Below are 11,123 nucleotides of genomic sequence, written 5' to 3'. Positions count from 1 at the left end.
GTGGGGGAGGTCACTTCTCGGTGCTAACGTGGTGTTATTCGTGTATAGATAGCTGAGGTGTGCCTCGCCAGGGTTATGGCAGGGGTTTAATATCGTGGGTGCAGTCGCTTAAAACTTCCATTACAAGATGAAGGTAAATTAGTGTGAGAAGACAGCTGATGTTCTTGAAACAAAAATAATGGTAGAAGTGCATGATGAAACCATGGTAAGGTGGTGGATGGGTTTTTCTGGAGGGTGACAGACTTCTCTTGATGATTTGTGTTAAATCACAGATTCATAGGCTGCGTTGTGTTTGAAGGGACCTTTAAAGCCTATCTAGTCCAACCCCCTGCGGTGAGCAGGGACATCTTTAACATAGATCAGGCTGCTCAGAGCCCCATCCAGCCTGACCTTGAATGTCTCCAGGGATGGGGCCTCCATCACCTCTCTGGGCAACCTGTGCTGGTGTTTCACCACCCTCATTGGGTCTAAATCTACTCTATTTCAGTCTGAAATTGTTACCCCTTGTCCTGTCACTACACTCCCTGATAAAGAGGCCCTCCCCTTCTTTCTCATGGGCCCCCTTTAAGTACTGGAAGGCTGCCATAAGGTTTCCCTGGAGCTTCTCCAGGCTGAAGAGCCCCAAATCTCTCAGCCTGTCTTTGTAGGAGAGGTGTTCCAGCTCTCCAGTCATTTTTGTGGCCCTCTTGTATCCATTTTGTGACCCTCCGTATCCGTTTTGTGTTGAGAACTCCAGAGCTGGACGCAGTACTCCAGGTGAGATCTTACCAGAGCAGAGTAGAGGGGAAAATCATCTTTGATTTTTATTAAGTGATTTTAAATTATGTCATTTTAATGATGATCCATAGCAGATGGGAATCAGTGGATGCAGAATTGAAAAAACAAGCCATTTTTCCCTGGGAGGAAAGGCTATCATGAAGTTATCTCTTCGGGATCTGTTCTGCAAAGCTTCCTGTGCAGATGCAAGGCCTGGGTCATGCTGTTTACATCTGGAGTGGATAGAGCTCACATAACTTGTTAATCCCAGAGCAACGGCCAAGAAACAGGCCTGAGTTTCCAACCTCACCAGCAGCCTGTGTCTTGCTTCAGTCCTTCGCTCTGTTCCTTATGGACTGTGTTTCACTACACTGGAAACCTCCTCTGGAGGATGACAAACCACTGACTTTTGTCTTTAGAAACGTGTGAAAACCAGCTTAGGGGCCTGTTGGTTGGTCAGCATGTCCTCACAGGGGGAAGAGTTACAGACAGGACTGTAGTTTGCTGTGCTTTGCATAAGATTATAGTCAGGTTAAAGTTGTTATGCTCCGTTTCAGTATACCGTAGAAAGCATGCCCAAGTGAGAAGTATGTGGATGTTTGTATGTCTCCTGTATTTTATTATGAGCTGCTTTGGGAAGGCAGAGAAGAATTGACAACTGTTTATGAGAAATAAGCTTCACAAAAAGTGTCTTCCATCTCAGCATGCTTTTGCTATGCTCCTTGTTCATATTTGCTATGAAACTAGGTATTTGACAAGTCCAGAGCAGGTATATTGCTTTGGTTTGGTGTATTATCCAGCTTGCTTCTGTTGCTTAAAAGAGGTGCTCTGATCCAATAAACCATCTTACTGTTTTCTTTTATGACTTTAACTCTCTAGTTGTAAAGATTCTTAGGTTTTATTGTGGTTCAGAGAATGATAACAGTTTCTTCTTTTTTTCCCAAGAATTAAAAGGAATACACTTCTATATTTGTGTTGTCTGATACCTGAAGGGGTTTTAATTCTCAGGAGCTACAGAGCTCTAAATTCACCTCTTCACTCATTTAAGTAGTGTTTAAATTTTTATAGCGCCTGGGCTGACGCGTGTTACCTACAGTAACTCGTCATGGATCAAGAAGCAGTAAGGTTTATGTGGCAAGATGTACTTACAGGCCAGTGTACAATCAGGAATGATGTGAGGTCAGTTTGTGGTCACTGAAGCCATGACCATCAGCATCCTGGTTTTCAGAGTCAGTACGTGCGTCTAAACACCTCGTCTGCTGTCATGAAGTTAGTATGCGATGTAAAGAGCTTGCTGTGTATCAACAGAACCCCTGTTGATCCAGCCAAGAAATGCTTCAGTGGTAAGAGAGTGGAAACTTCACCCAAGAGTGTAAGCAAATAGGATTGGTTGGTCTCTGAGGATGCTTTTACTCAGTGGAAATAACACAAGCAAGAACAGCAAATTCTTTTAACAGCCTTCCATAACTCTCGGGATTTCTTTGAGAATGTGCTGTATAATCCTAGCTTCTATACTAGCATGCAGTAGGTAAAAATAGGACGGTTAATTTAGTGTGGGGTTTTTTTTTTTTAAACAGTAATGTCCTTTTGTATACCATGGAGTGCCTCAGATTTTTCTTTATTTTTATTAAGGTGAGAAACTGATAGGAAGAGACAAGGCGGTGACTTCAAGAGGTTACAGCGGAAGTGAGTTGTGTGGATTACTCCAGAGGAGGAGGGCTTAGGTATTTGTACCATGGAATTAGAAAAGAACAGCGATGCTAAAAGCGAAAGGAGATGCTTCGATCAGAACTCTCATTTTTCATCTTATTCCAAGGAAGCTGAGGACGTGCTTGTCAGAGATGTTGCAGCAGAAACTAACCTCTCTGGTTTTGTCCAGGCATGTTCTGCGAGTGTTTCGGAATTAAAATTTCCAGAGGAAAGCTTACCTTATTTAAATTCATCTTTGGATGCAGATATTGAAATGTATGATAAAAACAGAATGAGAATTTGCTGTGCACAGGTAGAAGAAAGCAAGAAAGAAGCTGATGTGTTGGAAGGGGCACGTGGCAATGGGCACTGTAATTGCAAGGTGTGTGGTGATTGCAGACAAAGCCATTTAGGTGAAGATTCACAGCTGGAGTATTTCAGTGCTCACGAGCAAGATTTGTGTGATAGGAATAGATCAAGTGAGTTTTCTGAGCAGAGGGAAACTATAGGAACCGAAACCTTGAGGCTGAAAGATCCAGATGGTCAAGTTCCAAGGGGTGGAGTCACACAGGAGCAAATTCTCCTTGATGGGTCAGAAGATTGTTCTCTGGCTTCTGAATATAGAGCAGGTGATCAAACCTGCCCAGAAGCAGGTATGCCAGAGCTCCCACACCTGCTTCAGGACTCTCTGTCTCTGCCAGATTGCAGCGGCATGACTTGTGATCATCAGGAAGAGCAAACAGAGTATCATAGTGTTGTTTGTGGAGGTGTACTTGAAAGTTGTTCTTGTGGGAGTAAAGAAAGGGTCTGTCCAAATAATTTTGCATGTGATGGATTAGAAAACGGAGAGGTAAAAGACATACCACTGATTGACAGCACGCTGCCCCCCCACATCGCTACCAGTGGAGAAGCGTCTGAAAAGAATGACACACACATTCACAACATCTCAGTGAGCCAAGTCAATCCTTTACTGTCAGCGAGGGAAAGGGCCCCTGCAGTAGCCATGCAATTTTGCAGTCACGTGGGGGACCCTGATTTCTACTGTTGCGAAGAATCCGGGGTGTGCGCACATGGTGCCAGCTGTGTTGACCGCAATACAACGGATGCTGAAACCCAGTTTCCGGTCTCTGAAGTTCTCACTAGCGAGAATCCTTTTTTTGGGGTGGAAATTGCAGATAAATCATCCCCCGGAAATACCAGCCTGAACTCTGAGTTGGATCGTCGTGAAACCTTGGAAAATGTTGCTCGTGACTCTACAGTTAACCAGGCTGTTGGTGCAAGCTCTGATTTTAGAGCTTGCTTTACAGCAAACAGAAGTACCAGTGCTCAGGTTTGTCTCTCATCCAAGGCTATTAATACTGATATAACAATTATGAACAAATCTCGACCCATGGAATGGCACCGTGAAACCTGTGGAGGTGTTGTTTACAATACAGACTGGTCACATGAAACTGGTAGTAGAGAGGAAATTCAGTCACAGCTTACTGAGATGCTGGAAAAACACTTAGATGGAAATAGTGCAACAGCTGGAAAAAGTTCACAAATTCAGGTAACTTAAAAAAAAAGCAAAACCCCAAACCAAAAATCCCCCCCGAACATTGATGTGTACAACTTTCGTTTTAACTTAAAGTTGCTCAGAACTTGTCCATACAAATGTTAATCCATATGCTTTTAACTTTTTTTATATTTTTTTTTTAATTTAGGTGTTTTTTTAGGAATCAAAAAATGAGCTTTCTAGCAGTGATTTAAAGATAAGCACTGCCAGGTGGGTCATGAATTGTTCTTGGTTTGGAACTCTACATGCTGGATAAGATTTTTGTCATGATTAGAAGATTATCAGTGTCTTAGCAGAACTGCTGGTGCTCAGATTGCTGCAGTGGTTTCTATGCTCAGGGGTAGGAAGGGACCTGGACAGTAAGAAGAGTGAGCTGAAGACTTGAGGCTGAACAAAGACCGAAGTGGATTTAGTCTGCAGTTGCAGATTGGCCAAGAACAACTCGAGTCTAAGTCAGCAGTGCTCCCATATGGCAAAGACGGGAAACCACATCCCGGGGCTGCGTTAGCAAGCGTGCAGCCAGCAGGTGGAGGGGAGTGTCGATTATTCTCACTTCGGTGCTGTTGAGGTTGCATCTGGAAAGATAACTCCAGCTGTGGGCCTGGTAGTGCAAGGGTGAGATTGGCAGATTGGGGAAAGCCCACTGGAGAGCCACGGCGTAGGGAGGGAGCTGGTGGGGACAGCTGAATGAACTGGTTTTGGTCAGCCTGGAGAAGGGGAGGTGGGGAACCTCCCTGCAGTTCTTGGCAATCTGGTGGTGGGTTGCAGAGAAGACAGAGTCAAATTCTTTGCGGAGATGAGTTTTGAGAGGGCAAGAGCCAGCAGTTAACAGTGGGGGGGATTGTAACTGGGCGTAAGAAAAAGTTTCTGACATAGAGAGTAGTACTGGTACCATCACATTTCTTTGGAGATTTAAAACAGGAAAAATAAATAAATAAACAACTCCCCAAACTATCTTGTTTATTATTATTATTTTAAAGGTCAATACAATTTGTCAAACAAGCTGCGAAGAACTGTGCATTAAGCTACTGTCATAAAGTACTGCAGAGAGCTATTGAAGCAGAATTGCAGGTTCTAAACATTCATTATCAGCTGTGCTATCAGCACTGTGTGAAGATTTACAGACTGGCTTTGGAGGAAAATGCATGTTTTAGCAGGCAAGTGCTTGAATATCCTTTTAAATTAAATTCATTGCTAAATGTCACTGATGCTTTCTATTCAGAGCTTGTAATAAGGTTTATAGTTAGCATTGTTGTCTGGAAGAGTTTACATTCTCATAACTGCCAAGGCTTATTTTCAGCCTCAATTTTTCTGTAGCATTCACAGACCCAGCAAAATAGTTTGTTGCAAGGAATGCCTGTCTGTATCGTAGGAAAAGTACAGAAGGAGTAGTACAGGGGATCCTTCCTGGATTGGGTGAGGTGGATGGAGAGGGGGCTGGGGAGGAGGGGGTAAAGGAGAAAGAGAGAAGAGGTACAGGACTGGTAAGAGGTGAGGCAGGAAGGGGCAGTAATTGCTGATAAAGCGTACGGCTACCTATAAAAACTCCTTGCCATAGGGCCTGCTCCATAGCTTAGGAGAGGGTTCAAAAGAGTGGGTTGTAATGCTGTGAAACAGAGCCTGGCTCTAGAGAGCTACTGTGCGGCTTAGGAGTGAGCTCGTGTCCTTGCGTGATGTGGGGCAGTCTTTAAACACTCTAAAACATTTGGGCAATTCTAGAGGCAGTAAAATAAATGAAATGTCTATGATAATCTTATTTTCATATGCATGTTTTAACAGATGTACCGGAAGTACTGAATTAGGTTCATCTCTCGAGTTGATTTTGGGAGAGCTAAGGAAGAGCTATGACAGTATGAGAATGAAAATAAAAATGGGCGTACCTTTAAATACACTTCCACCGCTGTCGGTTGAGATTAAGGTGTTCTCAATCTCTTTTTCTTATGTCCCCTCCAAGGTAATTTCTTAATTGATTTTTGGGTTTAATATAAATTGTTTTCTTCAGAAAATTAAAACAAATCTTTTCTTTTTTTGATAGTTGTTCAGAGAGGATCTTTGCTGTGAGTAAGTGAGTCCTCATCTATTGCATTCATTGAAGTTCAAAATAGTTGAGAAGCAAGTTTAAAAGATGTTAAACTTAGAATTTCTTTATTTCAAGATGTATTGTGTTGATCCAAACTGTTTAGCTGTAAGACTAGCATAGAGCTTTGAGTGGCTTTATTCTAAGAAAATTTTTACTCTATAGTGTTCTAATACGCAAACTGTGGAATTGTACTTTTACCATCTTTATAGCAAATGTTTTCAATTTGCAGGTAATTTCCCTGGTTCCCTACTTGCACCACTAAAATCTTTGTCTCTAATCTTGATGCAGTCTGTCTTAAACAAACAAACAAAACATGAGAAAAACACCAAAACAAAAAGACTTTGCTGCCCACAAAGAATCTTAGGCATGTAAGCAGCTGCTAAGTTCTGCTAAGACTATCATTCAGTTATGAAAAATTATAGGAAAATAACTGAATATTTCGGGCAGACATAGTACTGCATATTCAAGACCCATGTGCTAGTTACTTTACGTAAGTGGAGATTAAAGCAAATTTGGCAATAAGTGTTTATTGTATCAGGTAAACAACTAGAGATATTTTTCAAATTTATTGTTAAGTATTAATAAAGTGAATCAAAAATGAAACAGACATTTTAAATCATAAAGACATATCAAAACATCACACAGAAAGGTATCTAGATATAAAGGACAAACAGCCTAACATAAACCTGGAACACAGCATGAGTAAAATGTGCTTAGTAAACCTTAACTTAAAATGAAAACTGAAGTTATATTCCAGGTTGGAACCATTGCGTTTGTAAGATACAGGTATCAAAACCACTTCAGTTCTCATTTTAAGCTACGGTTTATTAAGCACATTTTATTTATATTACTGTGAGCTTTTGGAAGAAATTAGATTAATATTTTAGAGTACTCAGTATCATTGCAGAATTTAAAGTTGTGCCCTGTTTTGTATTAAATTCTTGGATCTGTTTTAGTTCTGGTTTAGGCACAAGAAAAGCTGACTTTGAAGCACCAACACTGCAAGAAAGGAAAATTTCTGTCAACATGGTAGGGATTTCTTCACTTCTGAGTTTCCTAGATATCGTGTTGTGAAGCGTAGTTTCTCTTAGGTGTGTGCAATACAATCACAGGCTTCAGGGCTCAAACCGGGATTCTTTGCCAGTAACTACAAATGCAGCTGATGCAAATAAAGTTTTCCTTGTCCTTTGAAAATAAAAGAGCAAGGGGCTTACTGAAGATAATCAGTAGGTTAACTTTAGGTTAACTTTTAAAAATTCACCTTTCACATTAGTTGATGCACTGAAGCTCAGAAAAATAATGAATAATCAGGTGCTATGACATAACTGAAACCTGTTTGTAGGACAACCCACAGGCCGTACATTTAACTGATAGCAGTCAGCCAAGTGGCTCCACTTCCTCCAAGACATCTAAAGAACAGCATAAAAATCAGGACATCGAATGTGGTGAGCAATCTGCTTCTAGTACGAATACTGCATTATTTGTTAGTTAAGTTGTTGGGGGAAAAACCTCCACAACCCTATGCAAAACCTACATATGGATAATGAACTGTGCTTTCTGTGGTAGAATGCTTAATGTTTTATCAGCTCCGTATTGTACTTTACATCTTTCAAAAAATATTTGCCACTTAAGTCAGAAGTGAGAACTAGTATGTGTCACCTCTTTGTGATATAGTACCAAGTCATGTAGATAGCTGGAATCCTCTTAGGCATGGAAATTTGATATTCATTCATATGACATATCATGGTCTGAATTTTAACACACTGAAATTTATTACAACTGTCAAGGCTCTGGAAGAAATGAAGAAGAGAGTGAGTCTTGGTTTGATGCTAAAGAGGACTTGACAGTAGCACATTTTTCAGTAACAGTTGAAGAAAACAAAAACCAACAAGAAAAACAAGACACGGTTGATTTAAGAGGTGAGATTGTGTGCTCTAAGCTGCCGTACCCAGTAACGGTGTTTGTTCTATTATATGACTATTCTATTCCTTGTATAAGAATAAGTAAACTTGGAAAATATGCTGGCTGGGTTTTCAAACTTATTTTACCATTGACTTGCAGTGAATCCTTGTATGAAATTCAGCTTTTTTCAACCACATTTTTCCTGGAAAACCTTACCTACACTTGTTAAACTCAATTTAACAAATGTCTAGCCAGTCACATAGCTGGAAATCTTTCTTATTTTTTCCTCTCTTTCTGCTTCCTTTCCCATACTGACTTAAGAGTTAGCTGAGAACGGTCTCTTTGCTGACTTGGGTCCCAGTGTGGTGAAGGCCGAGAGCTTGTGCGCTCGGCGGTGAGGACTCACGGTACTCGAGCTGTGCTTTAGCACCGCTACCTGTTAGTCGGGACCAGCATTTTCGCTGGTTGTACCCCTTCTCCCCTATTCAGGGAAAAGAGAGGTCACAAACTGAACTGTTCTTAGGCAGCTCATTTTCTGTTAGAAGAAACTCTTCAGTTTGGGGATTTTTAATTTTTTTTAAAGGTTTTCTATCTATGCTTTCCAAAATCTAGATGTAACCTTGAACTGAAACAAGAATAGTCAGTAACACTTGGCTTGCTTGTGTTTATTAGAAGAGAAGATGAAGGAGAGCGGAAATGAATGTTCTTTTACTGATGTCGGTGGCTCAAGTTCTGCAGTGTTGAAGGTAAGCTTGCTCTTATTTGCAGAGGAGTAGTAATGTCTTGCCTCTTTTCTGAATTCTTTCATACTAGACATTTGCAACCACATACGCTTCTCTTTTGTAGGGCGATTTAAGACCACGTTTTCAGAAGTATCGGATTTCTGACACTCTTACTTCTGTGGATTCTAGTAATGACAGGTATATTAACATAAATTTTACTTGTTTCGGGGTTTTTTTTCTGTCAAAGTAAGCAAATTGTGTGAGGGAGGAGGGAGTTGATCATTAATTTGTTTCAGCAATTAATGTAGAAGCAGATGGGTGACAAAAACATGTTATTCCTTATTCCAGACAGCTTCTCATCTTAAGTAAAGGAGTCTGAAGTTTTCTGTTGAATTTAATGGAGACACAGTTAATATTAAAAAATGAGAACCATAATGTGTTCTTACTGATAGTAATTTAATGTGTATTTTACTTTAGTTTCCTTTTTAAATTATTTTTAATTTTATGCTTTAGGTATGGTTTTCTTTCCTCTGAAGACACTAGTAAAGCAAAGTTAGCTGTAGAGGAAATGAACCAGAAAAAAATAAAAGGAAAAACAGTAAGTATTGAACTTGTAAATATTTCCTCAGAGAATAAATATTTGGTTTCTCAAGTACTTACAAATAAGCTTTGGCAGGAAATCCAACCTGTTGATAGCAGTCAAAGAAATCATCAAGATAAAACACTCACTTCAGCTTCCAATTTTGTGAAAGCACCTGACACCACCTCTGCTTCTCTGGGAATGCGTCTCCTTCCTGTAACTAAAATTTCTTGCTCCACATGAGCACCTTCAGAAACAGTGTCCTGGTCTGAGACTGTCTACTGAAGATTTATTACATTATTTGCTTGGAATTAATCAATACATTGCATGGTACTTTTAATATATATTAGAATGATGTTAGGGTAGGAAAACATGTTATGCGTAAGTAATAAATTTCTGGTATGCTGCGTAAGAGTGAGAGAACCATTTATTTGCGCCTGCACCAAATGTGATACTCCGTCTTTTTTTCTTAATCCTAAACCTGTTTGGAACCTTGCCATTTCCACTAGATTTTTTTTTTCATCTTGCTTTTTTCATGTGATTATCTTGTGATTTTAATGAGGAAGGATTTGGTAGGATACTGGAGGGGAAACTCTTGGATTTTTTAATAGAAATCTAAGAAATATCTCTGTATAAATACAGTATTTTATATTTGCTCCAGATGGTGCTTGGAGGATAGGGCAAAGTTAGTAATAGTTGGTATTGCTCTCAGAGTATATAGATACGCTGTGTTTGGGGATTCAACTTTAAACATGTTAATCCTCTGGGAAATACAAAACGGATCTAATTTAAAGTTGCAGGAATGTAAGTTATATATAAATGCATGTAGTAGTTTTATTTCTAATTTATAGATTGAGTAATATGACTGATTGTATTAGAGTAACTTAGTGATCCGAATCTGTCTCTTTTTTCCTTTTCCATAACTAGAATATTTGTTAGTAGTAAAAGTATCTTGTGTTACTTGTACAATACTTAACCTGTTCCCTTCTTGCCTGTTTTGATGCAATTTTAGGATACTGGAGAAAATTCCCTGCAGAAGACATCTACTCCTTTCTCTGCTAATTCATATGATGCCTTTATTTCTCTTAATAGGTGACCTTCAGCAGCTTTGCCAAATTAATGAAGAGACTTCAAGAAATTCATCCAGAGGCTAGCAAGTGAGAGTGTTTAGATTTCATATCTGCTCTGATTTGTAGTGGATCAGATATCCATCGTAACTAATTGCCGTGGTGTATTTTTGCCAATTGCTAAATGTATTGCGCCAAATGTGATGTAACCAGTTACTCCTTTTATTCATATAGAGACCAAATTGTGGATGCTCTGCTGGAAGTGAGGAAAAACAACGGAGGTGTCCTAAGTGGCTTGTCCATCAATTCTATTGTGGGAAGGACCTCTATAATTTTAAGGAAATCGGCCCCCACTTGTGGCTGGGAGAAAGAATCTAAATAAGTGAGTATTCTAGCCTGTTGAGATATAACCACATGAATTTGTGTAGCTACTGACCCTGACTGGATCAGTAAGTAACTTAGTATAAAGCTCTGCCAAAAGTACCTGTAAAAGTAAATCCACTGAAATAATGGTTTCTAAGGATTGTGAGGTGTTTTTCAGAAAATCCATAAACAGACTAGTTCCTCCTTAGCTCTATGCACTCTACAGACCTTGGTATACTGGAGTTTTTATTGTGCAAACTATTTTATTGATTAACTTAGCAGAGAACATTGTACATGTTCTGGGCAAAGGTGACACCTAGTGGCCAGTCCTCGTGTAGCAGTTCATAAAGAAATCCCAGCAATGTAGGCTCAACTTTTGGTTTAAAAATTGATGATTTCTGTCTGCTGT

General features: G+C 39.8%; 1 protein-coding gene across 1 annotated transcript; it reads left to right on the top strand.

Annotated features, from left to right (window-relative positions):
• Positions 1-2,491: 2,491 nt before the first annotated feature.
• On the top strand, positions 2,492-10,733 carry RBM44 (RNA binding motif protein 44). The gene is given in 12 exon segments (XM_009873114.1): positions 2,492-3,994; positions 4,161-4,210; positions 4,981-5,157; positions 5,780-5,954; positions 6,036-6,057; positions 7,868-7,999; positions 8,655-8,728; positions 8,829-8,902; positions 9,218-9,500; positions 10,297-10,372; positions 10,375-10,441; positions 10,586-10,733. Coding segments are annotated over 12 exon segments (2,781 nt in total).
• The last annotated feature ends 390 nt before the right edge of the window (positions 10,734-11,123 follow it).

Source organism: Apaloderma vittatum, unplaced genomic scaffold (genome assembly GCF_000703405.1).
Source record: "Apaloderma vittatum isolate BGI_N311 unplaced genomic scaffold, ASM70340v1 scaffold23247, whole genome shotgun sequence".
Taxonomy (NCBI): Eukaryota; Metazoa; Chordata; class Aves; order Trogoniformes; family Trogonidae; genus Apaloderma; species Apaloderma vittatum.
This window is presented reverse-complemented; position numbering and strand designations above follow the sequence as displayed.